The 20,274-nt window shown below is 55.9% G+C and overlaps 1 protein-coding gene across 1 annotated transcript in view; it reads left to right on the top strand.

The window, feature by feature from the left end:
* Positions 1–20,274, top strand: part of Igsf21 (immunoglobin superfamily, member 21) — a 110,039-nt gene that overhangs the window by 78,571 nt on the left and 11,194 nt on the right. Inside the window, exons 5-6 of the mRNA XM_013032683.1 lie at positions 16,978–17,093; positions 19,639–20,116. Of these exons, the coding sequence (XP_012888137.1) occupies positions 16,978–17,093; positions 19,639–20,116 (594 nt within the window). The remainder of the gene's footprint in view (positions 1–16,977; positions 17,094–19,638; positions 20,117–20,274) is intronic.

Raw genomic sequence — 20,274 nt, 5'->3', positions numbered from 1 at the left:
AGACTGCCAGCCAGATGCCTGCTCCTGCCAAGTGGCAGGGAGAGGTGGCTGTAGCTGTCAGGCCTGGCCCCAAGGGTCTCCTCTTATGGCCTCTTCTCCTCCAGCCCTGGAGCCCTGAGTTGTGAGGGTACCACAGGCTTGGCTTAGTCAGTGATGCCCACAGGCCTGGTGCATGGATTATCAGGAGTGAGAGGTGCCCCTCGAGCAGAAGTCCTTGGACTGGGGACACTGGTCTACTGGACCATTCATAGACCACCCACCTCGAGGCCCCGAGACCCCACCCAGGCTCAGGGAGGCACAACCCTGTGCCGGCAGCTGTGTGACAGATTCTGTGGGGGTGTCAGCGGGGCCCCGGGCCCAGTGTGCTGGCTCAGTGCTCCCATGGAGCAAGGACAAGCCCAGGGCACCCCCTACCCCTACCCAGAAGGGTGGGGCAGCATTGCAGCTGCGATGTGCTCCTGATCGGGCAGAAGAGCTGTCACCTCCTAGGCTCCTCCCCCCCCCCTTTCAGGGGTGTTGGAGGTTCCGGGTGATGATTGGAGCTGGACTGGGTGTTTGGCTCCTGAGTGTCTCTGTTTATGCCCCTGTAATATGGGGGTGGCAATACTCTGTCCAGGGCGTTCCTCTGTGGCCTCAGAAAGACCCCCCTACCCCCACCCCCAGCTGTCATGTTCTAGCCGAATGTCTCTACCCTCTCTCCGTGTTTTCTGATTTCCTTATCAAATAATATTTACCAAAGCAACAAAGCATGCTAGACCCTGGTGACCCTGGCAATCTATGTGAACAAGCCCTGACCTGAGGGAAACGGCCTTGCTGGCAAGGCCAGACCCCCAGGGGACATTGATCCTGCTGCAGTGGTGGCACTGGTGAGGTGTTGGGGGGTGTGAATCCAGCTTCCCAGTGGAACGGTGACATCAGCATGGGTGTGGCCGTAGGCAGCTCCCTCCCCTTCAATCTGCATCATCACGCAGTGGTGATGTCATTGGGGGCGTGGCCAGGTGGGCCCTCCCCTGCTTCTAGTCAGTCTGCACAGACTGCCCAGAGGCTTGGGCACCATCATTAGCTCATCAGCTACGTGTGTGCGCGCGCCAGTTGTGGGCCTTGAACTCAGAGACTTGCATTCTTCCTTAACTTTTTTGCTCAAGACTGTTGCTCTACCACTTGAGCCACACACAGCTCCACTCCCAGCCTTTTGGTGGTTAAATTGGAGATAAAAGCCTCATAAGAACTTCCCACCTGGGCAGGCCTCAACCCTGATCCTCGACTTACCTCCTGGGTAAGTAGGATTACAGCTGTGAGCTACTGGCACCCAGCAGGCATGGACTTTTAATATACTAAGATTCCTGTCCTCAAGGGTAAGGACGTAGCTCAGTGGTGCGGCACTTGCCTAGCTCAGGCCAGGCCCTGGGTGCAATCGTCAGCCCTGGGGGAGAAAATCCTGTAATGAGAACCTTTGCTCTGTGGTGCCCACAGGCAAGGCCAGTCTCCAGAAATCTCCTTCATCTGATCCACCTGGCTCACTGGGCAGCTTACTCTCTGTGTGTGGGCTTCATACAATGTAGGATTTGTGTCCCTCCCAGCTCCGACACTTGTGAGTCCCTGGCCTCCGCTGCTTGTTGGGGAAACTGAGACGTGAAGAGGTCTCATGGGGCCAAGCTGGTTGCACAGTGGGCCCAGCTGCTGTGGTTCTGAGGCTTGTATTTCTATGTCAGTGTCAGGAGACAGCGGGAGGTGACAGCCATCAGAGCCACAGGGAGGGAGCACGCAGCTGCAGGGACTCGGCTTAAGAAGCAGCCTAGGGGGTGTGGCGGGCTTTGCAGGATGCTGAGCCTGCCACGCAGCAGCATAGATGGCCTGGTGTCCTGAGTGGGCAGATAAGGGCTCCCTGGGTGGAGCCAATCATGTGGGTGGGACCAGGGTTCCTGGGTGGAGCCAGATCATGTGGGTGGGGCCAGGGTACCTGGGTGGAGCCAGATCATGTGGGTGGGGCCAGAGCACCTGACTTCTTTCCAGTTCTCAGGGAGGCTGATATGGCTGGTCCCGGGACCGTGCTTGCTCTGAGAATCCCAGGTGCAAACTTTAATGCAATTCTAAAAGTCCTGGGTCTACCTACCTGTATCTTGACAGCAATGTCTATCTGTGTCAGCACGTGTGCCAGTACGCTCCATCCTACCGCACACAAGTGGGTCGCTTCCTCCTCCCCCAGGCCTGCCTCACCTCACCCCGACATCTGCTGATGTCCTGTCCCTTTAGCATATAAGTTAAGGACTTACTGCTTGGGATCCACATCTCAGATTCATCACCTGACCTCAAGTTCATCATCCTCTCCGGGCCTGAGATGCCTCCTAGGGTGGTCATAAGTTTAAGACAGGTTTGCCCAGACTGGCCTCAAACGTCTTTCATCCCATCTCTACTCTACCTCCTGCATAGCTGGATTACAGGTATGCGCCATCATACTGGATGGGGCTATGTTGCTTTTGTTTCCACCACCTCTACCAGCTACTTTTGGCACAATCTCGTGTGTGTGTGTGTGTGTGTGTGTGTGTGTGTGTGTGTGTGTGTGTGTGGAGCTTGGGCACTGTCCCTGAGCTTTTTTACTCAAGGCTGGTGCTTTACCACTTGGCTGCTTTTGGGTGGTTAACTGGGGATGAGCATCTCACAGGCTTCCCTGCTGAGACTGGCTTTGAACTGCGGTCCTCAGATCTCAGTCTCCTGAATGGCTACAGGCCATTGGACTGGTGCCCAGCTTGCTCTGGTTTTGACCTTACTATTCAGACTCCAAGGAGCCTGAGCCACCCTGAGGAGGGAACATTCTAGACCCACAACCTGTGCCCTGGCTCCCTAGAATCCTAAGGGCCTTTTGGGGTAGCAGACACAGCCTGACTCTACCTGCTTTGCCTCCTCCCCTAAGCCTGTGTGCCTGGGGCTATGAGTCTGGAGAAGAAGCAGGTGCAAAACGGGCAGGCAGTGAGCTCTCTTGGCCCATACTGCCAAGCCCAGGGGCCTTTCTCAGCAAGCTGTCCCCTGACCCTTCCCACAGCCCCTCAGGTCATGGGTTCCTGCAGATTCTGAACCTCTGAAGTGAGAATACCTTTTAAAAATTCCTTCTGCCCCGCACAGAAGGATGTTCCCTGACCTTCTTCCCTGAACGACAAGTATTTATGAATATGGCATTTATGTTATATGTGCTATGACAAGTCATCCAGAGACGGTTTAAAGCCTTATGAGCATATGCATGTCGGCTAATTGCAAATGCCATATCATGTACCTGGGAAGACTTGAGCATCCGGGAATTTCAGTATCGAGGGTGGCTCTGAAACCAACCCTTGAGGATCCGGAGTGATAACCAAACTGTCCCCCATCTCACTAATGGAGAGACCATGGCCAGAGGGAGGGTTGCTCAGGGCTTGGAGGGGGGTGTCTTTGTCCCAGAGCAATATGGCTCCCCTCATTGACCAAGGGCAAGAATGGCAGGGGATTGAAGGCCCGACTACAGCACCATAGCTTGTACAGAGCTCAGTGGCTACAGCCCCTGCCAGGCGGGATCTCCCTGGTGCCCACCACATGTGCAGACCTGGCTGAGAGAAGAACAGAGATTCGGTTGGGGCGGGGGGAGAGCAGGAGTTAACCGTTACAGTCCAGAAATGATCAAATAGTTAACTGAGATAGCAGCATATTTCAGCTCTGAAAGGTGGGAGTCTACTTCACCCTGCTGGGCAGACACACCCAGAGCCCACCCCGCCAGCAAGTTTATCTAATCTAATTGTAAGTCCTGTATCCGATACCTGATTCATTTTAGCAGCAGGGACAGACTCCCAATCTAGCTGCTGTGCAAAAGGGAGACCCAGACTCGCAAAAGGGAGACCCAGTCTCACAAAAGGGGAAACCTAGACTTACAGAGGGGGGCCCAGACTCATGGGTGCCAGCCAGTGTTAATAAATGGCCCTATTTCCCCTCACCCCCTCTTCCCAGGGCTTCCAAATGAGGCCAGCAGGTGGAGGAGACTTCTGGAAGCAAGACCCCACCAACATCACACACACCTGCATCCAGCTGCCACCTCTCTACACCAAAGAACAGCTCCTAAATACAGTTCATGTCGTAGTGCTGGCTTTTAGTTTTCAGAAACTTCGGCTGCTTGCCATTTTTGGCACCGGGCACGCCTTTCCTTTCCTCTCCTTTTCTTTTAAAAAATGCTCTTATTGAGATTGAGATAGAATTCAAGCATCCCTCCCCAGGCCGCTTGTCCCTCTTCCCACTACCTCCAATTTAGGTCAGCCTGCTCCTGCAGATTTACCTTGTCTGGACATTCTGTGGAAAGGAGATTTTCTTTTCTTTTCTTTTTTTGTCTTTCACCTCAATTAAGGTTTGTTGTAGCATGTCAATATGAAGCATGTCCATACACCTTTCCTTTTTAACACTGAATAATATTTCAGCGAGTAGATTGGCCACACTTGTTTGTCTTCTGTCAATGGAAGGGTGTGGGAGTGGGTGGCCTTGCTTTTTGACTGTCATGAATAAACTTTCACATACAAGTATTTGTGTGAGCAGGTAGTTTCAGCTCTCCTGGCTTCGTGCCTCAGTGTGCACCCTCTGGTTCAAAGGGGGACCACATGTTTAACCTCTTGAGGAGCTGCCAGACAGTTCTTCACCCCAGCTGCCAGCATTTTTACATCCCCCACCAGCAACAGAGGAAGGCACCAGCATCTCCACAGCCTTGCCAACACTTGAGTTTATCTGTCTTGATAATCTAGCCCTGTGATCCAATGCTGAGTGATAGATAGCTCTCCATGGTTTGATTTGCATTTCCCTGAAGCGTCCTTTAGGCAACTCCTGGACCATCTGGAAATCATCTTTGGAGAAATGCCGTTCCTGGTCTTTTTTTTTCTCTCGATCTCTTTCCAATCCGGTGATGAGTCTTTTTATTACTGAGCTGAAAGAGTTCTTTATCTAATCTACTTGCCAGTCCCTTGTTAGATATCTGATTTGCATATTTTCTCAGTATCTTTTCATATTCTTCCCAGTGTCCTTTGAAGAGATAGAGGCTTTCATTTCAAGGACGACTACTTCATCCGGTTTTTCTTTTATCACATGTGCTTTTGGTTGGGTTTGGTTCCCCCCCTTTTTTTGGCAGTGCTCTACCACTTTGGCTGTGCCCCCAGTCCTTTTGCTTTTATTTTCTACATAGGGTCTCATGTTAACTTTGCTTAGGATCACCTCAAACTGTGATCCTCCTACCTCTGCCTCCAGCGTAACCCAGCTATCACTTGTGCTTTGGGTGTAATATTTAAGGAGGCTTTGCCTAACCTGATGTCAAAATTTACCTGTTTTTCTTCTAAGAGTCTTTGGGTTTATTTTTTTTTTCTCTTTCATTTAGGTGCCTTGTTATTTTATCGGTGGTGTGAGGGAGGGGATCCAACTTCATCTTTTGCCTTGGATATTCTGGTTGGTCCCAGAGTTATCTGTGGCATGGACTGACCTCCCCATAGACTTCTATGGGCATCCTTGTTGGAAAGCACCCCACTGTAGATTTATCTGTAGGTTTATGTCAGATTTATCTCAGGATTCTCTATTCTATCTCGATGCTGTATTACTGAGCTGTATCTATGTCATTCTCATATTTACTCAGGGTTGTTTTGAGAAAGGGTCTTGCTATGTAGCTCCAATCTGGCCTAGAACTCCCCATCCTCCTCCCTCAGCCTCCCCAAGTGCAGATATTCCAGGCTGAGTGCTTTAATAAGGTGTCCAGCCACCTTGACTGTGGTTCTGTCATTTCCAGCCTTTGTGACCTTGAACTGTGAGATTACAGGAGCACACTCCACCCCCCCCCAATAACCAGTTTGTTGAGTTTTCCCATTAAAAGACACCACCCCGGGGAAGCACCAGAGCTCCCAGAAGACAAGCGGCACCGGAGGTCCTATGGGCTGCTGGAGGCTGAGCCCACTTCCCCAAGGCCTGGCCAGGCCAGTCCCGGGCTTTCTAGAGCTGGACTCTCCACTCAGTGCTCCTCTTACAAAAAGGAACTGATATCCAAGACTGGATACTTGGGGGGGGGTATTGAGGGCCTCTCTTGTCCTGGGAAGAAGTGTCTGTATCTCCCAGGGAATGAGAACAGACCCTGCCTCCCTCAAAGGCCTGCTGATCTCCTGCAAGCCCCAGCAAAGTAGAGGCCCCAGGACTGCGTCTCTGCCAGACGCCAGCGGGTCTGGTGTATAAAACCCTTTCAAGGAACCCAGGCACGGCAGCGGTGGGGGTGGGCACCACCCTGGCAGACCCTTCCCCCTGACGGCCTACACCGTGGTCTGGGGGACAGGCCTAGCCATGGACGGTGGCTTTGGAGAGGCTCGGAGGACCCTGACTGGGGTCACTGGAAGGAGATTCAGAGCTGCAGCCGGCCTGCGCCCCAGGATGCCTGCCGAGTGAGAAATGATGGGCTCCTTTCTCTCCTGGAGCCACAGTGGCGGAGCCACCTGCTGGGCTTGGACTAATGACATTAACTGGCCCCAGGCACTGGCTGTGGTCCAGACTCCAGGGAGCCTGGCTGCTGTCCTGGGGAGCAGGCAGAAGACAGGGTGCCATCCAAGCCAGAGCAGCAGAGAGTCCCAGGATGGAGGGGACACTGAGAGGTAGAGGAGGTGGAACCCCAACCTCCACTTCCCATTCCAGAAGCCAGAGTCTGAGGCCCCAGGGAAAGCCCCGGTGGGCCCAGCACCATTCCCCCTTCCCCCCATCCCATGGGAGACGGATCTTCAAATGGTCCTCCATCCTGGAAACCAGGAAAGGAGGGGGCCAAGCGATCCTCAATTCCATTACTTTAGGATTTCACTTCCTCAGAGGATCAAGGGATGGGCAAGGTGTGGGCGTGGGGTGTCTGGACCTTTCTACCCGGTCCTGCTAAGAGCACTATGCATGCAGCTGGGGTTAGCTGCGTCTGTGCTACTCCCGGCTCGGTTCTGCTCGGCACTCAGGGCCGCACCCTCGCCGCAGCCCGCCCTCTGTGGCTGGTTCCACCATCGATGCCACCAAGCCGCCGTGAGCAAGCCGGGGAGCGTGGCCCTCCAGGGCTAGCTGAAGTTCAATCCCACCCAGCCTCCTCCGGGCTTCCTGTGACTTTTCCTCTCCCCGCCTCAGTTTCCCCAGCTGTGAACTTGCCTCCTCATAGAAGACAAGATGTCAGGTTGCAGCCTGGGCACCCGCATTGTGACAGGGGCAGAGCGGACAGAAGAGACCACAGGAGTCCCAGGCAGTTGGCTCCACAGCTGGACAGGGAGGACACTCAGAGCATGGGAGCCACTGAACAGAAGGGACAGACATGCATGACCCAGGGCTGGACGGAGACGCTCTTCTGAGAGGGCGCCGGGGCCGCCATGTGGCCTCACTTACCCCTGTGGCTGCCGGCCAGGTCCGCAGGGCCTCCCCGGCTATTCCCAGCCAGCCACAGCTTCTGAGGGGCAGGAGAACGGGCAGCAGGGGCCTGAGTCAGCCTGCAGCCCCCAGGACTGGGGTGGGAGAGGCCAGGGTCCTCCAAGGTGGTTGTGCCCCTGCTTGGGGGCGGACCCTATCATTCAGAGCAGCCGCAGGCCCAGAAGGAGCCCCAGGCCTGCCCGCCTGCCCATGGGCCTCCCAGCTGCTCAGGGCGCCAGCTGAGAGCCAGGCCAGAGCCCAGACAGATGGGTTTGGGACTCCCAGGAGCATTTGAAGCTAACCAGGTCACCTAGCAAGGACGGCCACTTCCAAGCTTCAGCCCCAGAGGTCCAAACCTGCTGCCTGCCTCCTGGACTGCTTCTAGAATCCTCTCTCCCCTTCCTGCTGGGAACACAGCCCCTCAAAGGCAGAGCGCCCTTGGCCACTGGCAAGTCCGCACCTTTGGCCATCCCTCCTGCCTTCTTCCCACAAATCCAGGGCAGGTCCAGCCATGTCAAGCACATGTGAGGAAACCCTGGGCTGCTCAGAGAGGCCAAGGGACTCGCGCAACGTCACCCAGCAGTGAGTGGGCTGAGACGGGAGCTCAGGTCTCCTGGGGGCCAAAGCCCCTAATTTCCCTACTGTGTGAGACGAGGCAGGAAGGCAAAGGGCAGCAGCTCCGAGTGTGAGGCACAGGGCGGCCCGAGGGCCTGGAGGGACACGCCAGACACCAGGGTTCTCCACCTGGACCACACAGAACGTCCAGCCGCACCCCCGGCCGGTGTTCCCAGCAGCCCGGAAGTCAGCAGGCGAGGATGGGAGCCCCGTTTTACAGATGAGGAAACCGAGTCTGCTCATGAAGGGGAGGAGAACTTGGACTTGGAGGATCGTCTGATTTCTACTTGGCCTCTGTGGGGACTTGAGGCCCCTAGGCTGGAGATGGAGGTCGGGAGGGGTCACGAGGACAAATCTCTTCCGGGTCAGCGTCTCAGAGACCGCACACCGACCCCCACTCCGCTCGTCTCCCGCCCCAGCCCCTGGCTCATGCCTCAGCCTGCAGAGGGGAGGGGCTGGGAGAGTTGCCTTCTCCCTACCGGTTCAAAGTCCAGGCCTGGGCGCTGTCCCTGAGGTTTTCCCTCAAGGCTAATGTTCATTCTGCCCCTCGGCTCATGGCACCCCTTCCAGTTGGGGTTTGCATCTTTTTTTGTTTCTTTGTGCTAGTTAATTGTAGTTAAGACTTTCATGGACTTTCCTACCCACGCAGACTTCAAAGCATGATCCTCAGATCGCAGCCTCCTGAGTAGCTAGGATTCCAGGTGTGAGCCACCAGCACTCGGCTGATTTCATGGTCACATAAGACAACCAGGGGGGAATTTCAGGGCCCAAGGAGCAGACATTGCTCTAAACACTTGACGTAGTGCTTTACATTTGCCCCTCATACCCTTCGAAGGTAGCATGTCCCTCATTCCCATTCATAAATGAGAATAATAATAATTATTATTATTCCTGGTTAACAGATGAGGAAACTGAGGTCCAGAGAGATTAAATAACTTGCCTAAGGTCACACAGCTCGTGAGTGGCAGAATTTGTTTTCCTACTCAGATGACCTGGCTCCAGAGCCTACTCACCACCGGCCCATTGTGCCTTCCCGGGCCATGCAGAAACCCTTCCACCCACCCCTGGGAACTGTCCAAGAGGTGTCTGCAGCACATCTTCCCTGATCCTGGGGTCCCCTTTGCTGCCTGAGTTGCATGAGCTCCTGCCTCCTGAGCCCCTGCAGAATGGAGCAGAGCAGAGCAGAGGAGGCCTGCGGGCCCATCGTTAAACCGTGACAAGTGTTAGGTCAGCTCCATGCTTTATGCTCTCCACCGTGGGGAGCAGGATTTAGTGGCTCCTGCAGAATAGAAGGTAAACTCCGCTCTCTGGGATGGCCCCTTAATTACCTGTGATATGTGGCTGCTAGCAGCACAGCACCTGGGGCAGAGGATGTAAGGGGGGCGGGGGAGGGGAGGCTGAGGTTCAGAAGGCTGAGCTGTCACATTCACGGAGCACTTACAATGAACCAAGCACCTTAAGCTCCTTCTTCTCTAATTTTCTTGGCAGCCGGAGATTATCGTAGTTAATCATTTCTCATTTTGCAGAAGGTAAACTGAGGCTCGGGGGAGGTGAAGCAGGCTGCCCAGATCACAATGCTAGGCAGTAACTCATGCCTGGAGATTCTACGCCCCTGGGACTGCATCGCTCCCTCTGGGGGTGACCCAGGGGTGTCGCGCCCACTGTCTCCCCGTGATGTGATGGATGAAAGAGCAGGGAGAGGCGCCTCAGAGGGAAAGGAGGGGTGAGGGAGGAGGGCTAGGGACAAGCAGAGGGGTGAAGGGGCGCCCAGGAGGGAATCGGCTCCTGAGAGGCTCCTGGAAGGCTGCCCGGAGGCGGCGGCGGCGGCATGGGGCTGGCTCTGCCAGGCTCCAGGACCAGAGGCTCTGCTCTGCGTGGGCTCAGGGCCGCGTGGTCAGTACGGAGGACCGCAGTGTGGCCGAGGCCTAGGGCATGGGGGAGGGGACAGCAACTGACCATACACCGACCAGAAGCGGGGCAGGGACCAAACTACTGTCCTCCGTGCCCAGTAGACCCTGGTCAGGTCCAGGCTGGGATGTCTTCGTATTATAGAAACTGAGGCACAGCACGATCACCAGCTGCTGAGTGACAAAGCCAGGGAATGACTGGCTAGCTGGTCCCTGAGCCTGGCAAGGCCATGGCCATGGCCTGTCCCTGCAGGGAGGGGGGTCCTCTCTGCCCATCTTCCACAGGGCTCGACCACAGGCAGGGGGAGGGAGAGACCCCGTGCTTTAGCCACGCACAGCCCCCCGCAGCTGGGCTGTCCTGGGAATCGGGTGGGCTGAGGACAGGGGTGACCGGGAACGCACCTCCCTTGTGGAGTGACAGGGAGGGGTCGGGGAAGGGCCCAACCTGGAGAATGAAGCTCTTTCTAAAAGACGCTGCATGTGCCAGCAGAGTGACTCATACCTGCCATCCCCGCCATCAGATCCAGGCCAGCCCAGGCAAGAAAGTTCACCGAGAGCCCATCCACACACGGGGCGGGAGCGGGGGAGGGAGGCGGAGATGGGGCGGGGGGGAGGGAATCGTGGTCTGAGGCCAGCCTAGGTCAAAATGGAAACCCTATCTAAAAAGTAATGAACACCAAAGGGGCCGTGATTGTGGCGGAGACTCTGTGCTTGGAGGGACCCAGCTCCCCCAGAAGGAGCCAAGTTTCCATGATGGGGCGTAGGAGGCCGGGGCCAAGCTGTGTGGCAGCCTGGAAACGTGGCCCCGAGGTGGGGCGGGCTGTGGTCACTGGCCACCATCTGAAACTCGTCCTCTCCCCCATTTGCCAGGGCCTCCTCGGTTTCCACTGGCTTCTAGAAGCTTCTCTCCCAACGACCAGCCACACAGGTGGCCCTGGTGAAATCCCCTGGCTGTGACATAGGGGCCTGTATCTCCACGTGGCCAGCCTCGCTCACCCCAGAGCAAATCCGCATCCCAGACACAGATTCCCATCCCTACAGAAGAGGCACTGGTCCCAGGGCCTTGACACATGCCATCCATTGTCATACCAACCACAACTGCCGGCCAGAAGAGATGAGGCCCACATGGGGACCACCCCCCCCAGCACCCTGCCTCCAGCCAGAGGGGGGATGCATTTGGTCAGGGGAGGGATGTCAGAGAGAAAGACAAACCAGTAAACCAGTGTGTAAACCAATGGACCCCTGCACACCAGTGTGTAAACCAATGGAACCCTGCACATTCGGCGCGGTGCAGGAGATAGACCAGGGGTATGAACAGAGGGGGGGGGGCGCGTCATACTGCCACAAGGAGCAATATGCAGCCCTGCAGAGATGGTGAGCAGAGGGAGGGCTTTCAGCAGAGGACAGCAGCAGATACAAAGGCCCTGGGACTGGAGAGAGCTTAAGATGTTCAGGGAAGGAAAAACGGAGGGAGGGACAGAGGGGTAGAAAGAAGGAAGGAAAGGGAAATAAAGGGAAGGGGTGAAGGGAAGAGAAGGGAAAGGAAGGGAAGAGGAGAAAGGCAGGGAAGAGTCAAGAAGGATTGGGTCAGGCTCAGTGTGTTTGAGGCAGGGTGGCAGGTGGCTGGTTGCCGGAGAGCGCTGGCTGGGGTCTTGGGGTCTCCTTCCACAGCTGGATGTGTGCTCACCTGTGTGCCAGTGAAACTCAGACTACTTCGTGGTACAGGTCTCACCTGAACTGCAGCTGAGTTGAAAGACAATGGCCAGACACTGGTGGCTCAGGCCTGTGATCCTAGCTACTCGGGAGGCAGAGATCCAAGGATCGTGGTTCAAAGCCAGCCTAGGCAGGAAAGTCCATGAGACTCTTATCTCCAGTAAACCACTAGAAGACTGGAAGTGGTGCTGTGGCTCAAGTGGTAGAGCGCTCACCTTGAGCTGAAGAGCTGAGGGACAGCGCCCAGGCCCAGAGTTCAAGCCCCATGACAAAAAGGAAGGAAGGAAGGAAGGAAGGAAGGAAGGAAGGAAGGAAGGAAGGAAGGAAGGAAGGAAGGAAGGAAGGAAGGAAGAAGGGCCATGCTCCAGTCCCCAGTGAGCAAGAAGTAGGGTGGAGGAACCGAGGGAGGTTGGGCCCTAAGGCAGTACTGGAAGGCCGGGAGGAGGCGGCCCATGCAGCCAGCAAAGGATGAGACCACCTTGGCCCTGCGCTCGCTTGCCTCCAGCCAGGCGAGGGCCAGCTGTGTGGCTGCACCAGGTGAAGGCTTCCTGGACAAGTGCTCGGTGGGGGGAGGGGGGACGGGAGAGAGAGAGTAAAGAAGAAGATGGGAAAGAAATGGAGACTTGAGACCAAAGGGAGAAGGGAGGGAGGTAGGGAGGGAGAGAGGAAGAGAGAGAGAGGAGGACCGGAGAGCCGGGAGCGCGTTCTATATTCTCGCACTTAGATTAAGAGGGTAGCTCTGTGCGTTTTGAAATAGGGTAATGACTGGACGCTGATTGAAAAGCGCAGCAGTCAATAAGGGCGGCAGTGCCGAGAGGAAGCATGGATGTTTTTCCTTTTTTTTGCAAATAATATAATTTTGAGCTTGTCCGTCCCTCTCCCCGCCCCTCCCCCACACACCGCTGCTGACCTCCCACGATAAAGGGTGCGTGGTGGGGGCCAGGCCCGGGGCCCCAGCACCCTGGCAGAGTGGAACCCTGGGAGCCAGGGGTAGGGGTCCTCCCTGGAGCCCCGCCCCCAGCATGCCCACTGCCCCAGGAGGGGCCTCCTGAAGGATGCCTCTGTGTATGTTTAGATGGGTCCTCCACTTCACTTTAGAGCTGGGAATATCATGCCCCCCCACCCACAAATGCTATGGGGTGTTGGAAGCAGGGCCTGGGTCTACACCTGCCCTGGAGGCCTGCCGTTGGGTTGGGAGGAGGAGCAGAACCCCGGGAGGCAGCACTGAGCGGATGCAGGCAGCCCGTGGGGGGGGGTCCTCTTCCCTCAGATGCGTCCCTGTGTCTACCTCACAAAGGTCACTGGATGATTTACAGAGCGAAGAAGAGCTGTCGCATTATCTCCAAAGTGACTGATGTAGTGATGGAAAACAAAGTTCTGCTCGCCAGATAAAGACGGGCGATATTTCAGGGTTAATTTCATAAAACCGATCACCAGACCATTACGGCGCCAGGTCCCTGTTAACTGTGGAGTTGGAAATAACGTTGATTCCCAGTGTCTGCAGAACGGTGGGGGGGCCGGGGGGAACAGAGGTTAGCGCTGATGCTGGACAGAATCAGTCAAGGAAACTTCTAGTAGCAATTCTCTCAAGGCAGTATCTCCAGTGGGATACTGGAAAGCCAGCTGGCTTGCGGGGGTGGGGGGGAGTTGGGGGGAATGTCTATGGGATGGAGGGTGATTCAAGGTGGACTTAAAGGAAAGGGGGCGCAGGCTCTTTTTGCTGAAGCTCCTTATCATCTTCAGCTGCTGTGAATCTAGCTCAGCACGGCCCGGAGCTTTGCCCAGCCCTGCTCCTATTACACTGGTCTTTGTCCTTGGCTGTGCCCGAGCTCGGGGACCAGCCCGGGGGGCCGGGGCACCTAAAGGATGCTTGTTTTTACTATGGCCCGAGACTGTCACGGGAGAGGGTGGCAGCAAGAGCAGAACAGGGCTGGAGTTGGGAGTGAGGTGAAGGCAGAAATGGAGAGAGGATCAGGAACGGAGGCAGAGGTGGAGGTCAGAAAGGGGGAGGCGATGGAGGTGACAGGGAAGGAGGTGAGGTGGAATGAGGGGGAGAATGGGCGAGGCGCAGAGGGAGGCTCCGGTGGGTGCAGTGGGAAGACGGAGGAGGAGGGGATGATGGCTGGCAGGGGGCTGTGTGGCAGGGGTGAGGACTAAGTCGAGGGAGGGAAAGGAGAAGAGGGAGAGGAGACGGCGGTGGAGGAGCATCCTTGGTGGCCAGGCCCTGCCGGTGTCCCCAGCCTCCCAGCTGCCTCAGAGCCGTCCATTAAGTGGCAGGGAAGCGCCTCTTTCCCAGGACACAGCGCCTGGGGGTTTGCTGAGGGGCAGAGAGCAAGCTCAGGCCCCGGCTGCGGCCCTGCTGTGGGCTGCCCGCGTGTTCCCGGCCCGCCACAGCGGCGTTGTGAGCTGGGTTGAAGGTACACACTGCTGATGCCGGCTCCGAGTACAACGGGGGCAGGAACACAGCCCCAGTCCTGTGTGTGTGTGTGTGTGCGTGAGTGTGTGCGTCCCTGTGTGCTTGTGCATACCCCTGCAATGTGCATGCATACTCATGACTTGTGCATGTGTGTGTGCATTCATGCTGTGTGTTGTATAAGTGAGTGTGTGTGTGCTGGAGGGAGGGCACCACACTAGGCCTAGGATCCTGGCCAGGATTGGGAAATGAGAGTGCCAGCAGTCCCGGGCCACTCTCTGACCTCAGTTTGCCTTCCTATACAATGGGAATTTTGGCCAGCACCCGACCAATAGAAGCACAATGCAGGGCTCATCTATAAACGTCCAAGTTTTCTTCTTCAATAAGCACATAAACAACAAAAGTAAAATCGAAAGGTAACGTTTATGCTAAGGATATATTAAACCCAACATATCTGAAATACTATCACCATGTAATCAATATGAAAAACTGTGAATGGAGCCAGGTGCAAGAGTCTCATGCCTGTAATCCTAGCTACTCAGAAGGCTGTTCGAAGCCAGCCCAGGAAGAAAAAGTCTGAGACTCTGATCTCTAGTTAATCACCAAATTGTCAGAAGTAGAGCCACCATGTGACTCAAAGTGGTAGAGTGCCAGTCTTGAGCAAAAACAAGCTCAGCGACAACATCCAGGCCCAGTGTTCAAGCCCTAGCCTAGAACCAGCACCAAGGCTCACACGGACCAAGTTAAAACTGCAGAGTCGCCGGGCACTGGTGGCTCTCGCCTATAATCCCAGGATCTCAGGAGGCTGAGATCCAAGGGTTGCAGTACAAAGCCAGTCCAGGCAGGAAAGTCTGTGAGACTCTTATCTCCAATGAACCACCAGAAAACCAGAAGTGGCGCTGTGGCTCAAGTGGTAGAGCACTTGCCTTGAGCTGAAGAGCTGAGGGACAGCGCCCAGGCCCAGAGTTCAAGCCCCACGACAGACAAAAACAAAACTTCAGAGTCTGTAACTTTCTGAGTCATGGAAGTGTTCAATTCTATTTTTCCCCCTTCTCGGAATCCCTACCCCGCTTGCCATCTGTTCCACGCATGTGCACGTTCACCTTTAATTACACCCCTCCATCACTGTGTCTCCCGTTACCTCTGTTCATTCCGTGTCCCTTGCTGACAACACGTGGCAGCAGCTGAACGAACCAAAAAGACTGCCTCATACCTGGCTTCCCTTTCCTCGGCTTCCAAACCCAGCCGCGGGGGTGGCTGCCACGCCCCACACAGCCCGTGGCCTTTCAACGTCGTATCTGCTTCATCGCTGGCCACCGCAGCTAGCTAGCTCCTGGCGCTGTGCCTGGCACCTAGTAGGTGTCAGGAAATGTCTGTCGGGTTTAATTAAACATAGCTGGGGTGAAAAGCTCCTGAAGCAAGAGGAGGCCTTGCTCCCCTACCCAGCTGCATACAGCCCAAAGCCAGGCTGGCAAGAAGGGCCAACTTTCCCCACCCTGACTTCTAAGAGGCTGCGTCGAGGGAAGGCTGGAGGAAGGACAGGAAATCCTAACATAGCGAGTTCCTACCTGGGGTCCAGCCCTGCCCATCACCCCACAGCCCTATCTGCCTAGCACAGCAGAGAGCGGAGGCTGGCAGTTTGGATGGTGAGCTCGAGACCATGGAGCTGGGGGGAAGGCTAATGGCTGATCTGGAACCTGGATCCAGCCTTTTCCGACACGCACGGTGCCACAGTGCCCAAGTTTTGACAGTGGGTAGGGAGAGAAAGGAGGTACACTGGGGAGGGGCGGGAACATGAGACACAATAAACCAACTGCAAGAAAGAAAAGGTGCTCGGAGGAGGAGGCTGAGCTCTGAGGATCGCGGTTCAAAGCCCGACTGGGCAGGAAAGTCCGTGAGACTCTTACCTCCCATGAACCACTCAGAAAACCAGAAGTGCTGTGGCTCAAAGTTAGAGTGCTAGCCTGAAGCAAAAGAGCTCAGGAACAGCGCCCAGGCCCCAAGTTCAAGGCCCATGACTGACAAAAGAAGAAAAGAAAGAAAATGGTATGTGTGTGAGGGGCTGTGGGGGTGTCTCAGAGCCACCTGCTGCCCCCGCCCTCCGCCCCCTCCCGAGTCTAAGCCGAAGCCGCTGTCTTTTCCTGATGAAAGTGAGGTTCCCGCTGTGTTTTCCTGGCGCGTCTCTGCTCTCACTTAAAACTTTCCCTGGCTCCCTACCGCTTTCCAGAGAGAGAAGGAAAATGCTTTCGCTGCTGGTGAGGTGGTCAGCGGGCTTGCGCTCTGGAGGTTGGGGTGCAGGATGCCCCTGACTTGTAGCAGTTGGTGGTGTGTGTGTGTGTGTGTGTGTGTGTGCGTGTGTGTGTGTGGTGGGAAGCCCCACTGTGACATGTTTCAAGTGGGCATCAGTGCCACAGATGGCTCATAACATTTCTGAAAATGTCACAAGCGGCTCCAGTGGTTGGCACAGGCTCCAGCCATCACCCCATAGGCTTGGTGTGTGCCCTGCCCATTTCCCCAGCCACCTGGCCACCACTTACTCCTTATCCTGACCAACATCCTTACACACACACACACACACACACACACACACACACACAGAGCAGCCTACCACAGGGCTTTTGCACAGGTTGCTTTTCCTTCTATCTGCATTGCAGTCTCTGGTCCACTGTTATTTCCTCAGTCACAGCACCATCATGGCTTCCGGTCTTCTCTCCATACCATGATGCCTTTCAGTGTCCATGTGACTCCTTGATTCCCATAGCTGCCTTCTCCCTAGACTACAAGTCCCAAGAGGGCAGGCAGGACCTTGGTCTGTATTTCCCTCGGGGCCTTATACTTGTCGTGGTCCAGCACCACGGCGCCCCAGCCCCGTCCATGAGTCCTCACCAGCGCCGTGGCCGAGCCCCGTCTCCACGCTTCTCTCTGCAGCTCCCCCCACCTCCATCGAAGTGGTGGCCGCTGACTCACCTGCCCCGTTCAGCCGCTACCAAGCCCAGAACTTCACACTGGTCTGCATCGTGTCGGGAGGGAAGCCGGCGCCCATGGTAAGTACCCCTTCTCTGCTGCTGTGTGCTCACACACACACACACACACACACACACACACACACACCATACACACAGAGACACATACAGACACACACAGACACACCATACACATATACACACAGACACACAGACACACACACACCATACACATATACACACACAGACACACACACACCATACACATATACACACACAGACACACACACACCATACACCATACACACACACACACACACACCATACACATATACACACACACACACACAGACACACACACACCATACACCATACACACACACACACACCATACACATATACACACAGAGACACACACATACACACAGAGACACACACACAGACACACACAGAGACACACATACATAAACACACACACCACACACACACAGACACACATATACACACACATACACACAGACACACACACACATACACACACACAGACACACACTCATGCACACAAAAGCACGCTGCTCACCCTCCGCTGCCACCTCTGCCAGGTAGTCCAGGGGACAGGACACCGTCAAGGTTTTTTATTAGTGTTTCTAGAAAGAGCAGGTCCCACGGGAAACGGTCGCCCCAGGGAGCCCCGTGGGTCCAACATTTAAGCAAGGAGGACAAGTCACCCCCTGAGGAACCCACATTGAGAACCCCGCCCCCAGCGGACTACGCTTTGACCTCTGGGAATCCTTTGTTCCCTGACCCTGCAGGCTTCAGTCATCCCTGCTGCAGAGCAGGTGAGGGGCCAGCACCAGGGGGCGTGGGGTCAGGAAGGCGGGCGTCACAGCAGGCATCCGGTGGCATCCGGGACACAGGGTGGCATCCGGGACACAGAGTGGCTCTGCTCGGGGAGGAGGGCGGCGGGCAGGGGCCTCGCTGCCCAGGGTGTCGTTTGTGGCTACAGTGAGGCCCAGCGGGGCCAGGGGTGAGAGGGATGGGGGTTGGGGGTGGGGCAAGGGGAGTGGTGTGCAGAGGCCCTGGGTCCCCTCCCAGGAGGAGGTGGCCTCAGAGCCACCCCCAGTGCCTGAAGGGGAACATGGCTCAGGTTTTCCCTTTTGGAGCCATAGAGGCCTGGTCTTCCTGAAACCAGGGCTTGCCGGATAGGAGGTTCAAAGACTGGGGTGGGGTGCCTATCAAGGCCCTGGGGACCCCACCTCACCTGCTGCTACCACTGAAGACCTGGGAATAATCCCCCCCATTCTCCTGTCTCTCTGCCTCTGTCTCTCTGTCTGTCTGTCTCTCTCTGTGGATATATGAAAGATTATGAAGTCCCTACATACCAGGCATCTACATTTGTCTGGGACATCAGAACTTTAAAGAAATGCTTTGATATAAATGACACATCTGCTTTAAAGCACTTTAAAATTTAAAAAAAAATGGAAAGGAGGAGGTGGGGGAAAGTACAGAAAAGAAAAAGAAACCCCAAAGCAAGCTATCGTGTGCGTTTGAGAAGCTCCTCCAGAGTTAGAAACTCGAGCAGATTCTCAGAGCTCCACAACACCCTGCCCCCCCATCTTTCCCTCCCCCTCCCCACCTCTCCCCCCCACTGCTGCTTCCTGCCTTCTTCTCTCCCCGCCTCCTATAGATTTATTTATTTGATTTTGTCTCAATACATCCGATGCCTTCAGGCTTCTGGGTACGTGTACCAAAATGAAAAGACAGCAAATTAAATTAAATGCTGCCTCACAAAACTTGAATTTTCCACACCTGTTTTCTGTCATTTTTACGACACACACACACACACACACACACACACACACACACACACACACACACACAGAGTCTGCCATCGTCTTCCTCTCCGTGTCTCACTTAGTCCTTCATATCTATCCATTTCCCTCACCCACATGGTCCCCAGGCAGGTGTGGACCAGCCCCTGGGGACCAGGCCTTTGGGGACCATTGGCTGCTATTCTCCAAAGTCCTTTTTATTCCCTTGCCATCATCTAAGGACTCAACATTCCCAGGGAGATTCTTTTTCCTCTTCCTGTGTGCGCCATCAATACTGGGGATTTGAACTCAGGACCTTGCATTGTTGCTTGGCTTTTTGTGCTCCAGGTGAGTTCTCTATCCCTTGAGCCACAGCTCCAGTTCCAGCTTCTTACTGCTTAACTGGAAATAAGAGACTCAGGGACTTTTCTGCCCAGGGCTGGGCTTTGAAGCTTGGTCCTCAGATCTCAGCCTCCTGAGTGGCTAGGATGACAAGTGTGAGCACTGGACCATGTTCCTCTCTTCACCAGGGTGGACACGGAGGCATTAAGTCTCCTGGGTCGGGCTGAGGGTGGGTCCCCGGTCCCTCTGCTGGGGGTTGCCCACAGTTCTTGGGATTCCTTTTCATGTTTTCATGTTCTTACGAAGATGTTGTAGGTCAGGTAACGTGTACATGTCTTTTGGGGGTGTCAAGGAGCAGCGCTGGGGGTCAATCTACGTCATGACCAGGCGGGGCAGGTGCTGGTCGGGCTGGCTCATCACCCCGCCCGAGGGGAGGTCAAGGTCACGCACAGCCAATCTCCTCCCGCCTGCAGGTGTATTTCAAGCGGGATGGGGAGCCCATCGACGCGGTGCCCCTCTCCGAGCCCCCCGCGGCCAGCTCGGGGCCCCTCCCGGACAGCAGGCCCTTCCGCGGCCTCCTGCACCGTGACCTGGACGACACCAAGATGCAGAAGTCGCTGTCCCTGGTGGACGCCGAGTACCGGGCGGGACACCACCCCTCCACGGAGCGCCCCTCGCGCAGCCTGACCCCGGATCCCGGCGTGCTCCTGCAGCCCACCACCGAGAACATTCCAGAGACGGTGGTGAGCCGCGAGTTCCCCCGCTGGGTGCACAGCGCCCAGCCCATCTACTTCCTGCGCCACCGGCGCACGCCGGGCAGCGACGGCACGGTAGAGGTGCGCGCGCTGCTCACCTGGACCCTGAACCCGCAGATCGACAACGATGCCCTGTTCAGCTGCGAGGTCAAGCACCCAGCACTGTCCATGCCCATGCAGGCCGAGGTGACGCTGGGTAAGCCTGGCCGGGGAGGGCGGGGAGGGGCAGGGCTGCCCCGGTGGAGCTGGATGGGGGCCGGGGGCACCGGCCATAGAGTCTCCAGAGACAAGGGAAGGAATGGGGCAACTGGAGGGAGGTGGGCAGGAGGCCTGCCAGCTGGCTGTGCTAGAAGG

Source organism: Dipodomys ordii, unplaced genomic scaffold (genome assembly GCF_000151885.1).
Source record: "Dipodomys ordii isolate 6190 unplaced genomic scaffold, Dord_2.0 Scaffold6, whole genome shotgun sequence".
Classification (NCBI taxonomy): domain Eukaryota; kingdom Metazoa; phylum Chordata; class Mammalia; order Rodentia; family Heteromyidae; genus Dipodomys; species Dipodomys ordii.
This window is presented reverse-complemented; position numbering and strand designations above follow the sequence as displayed.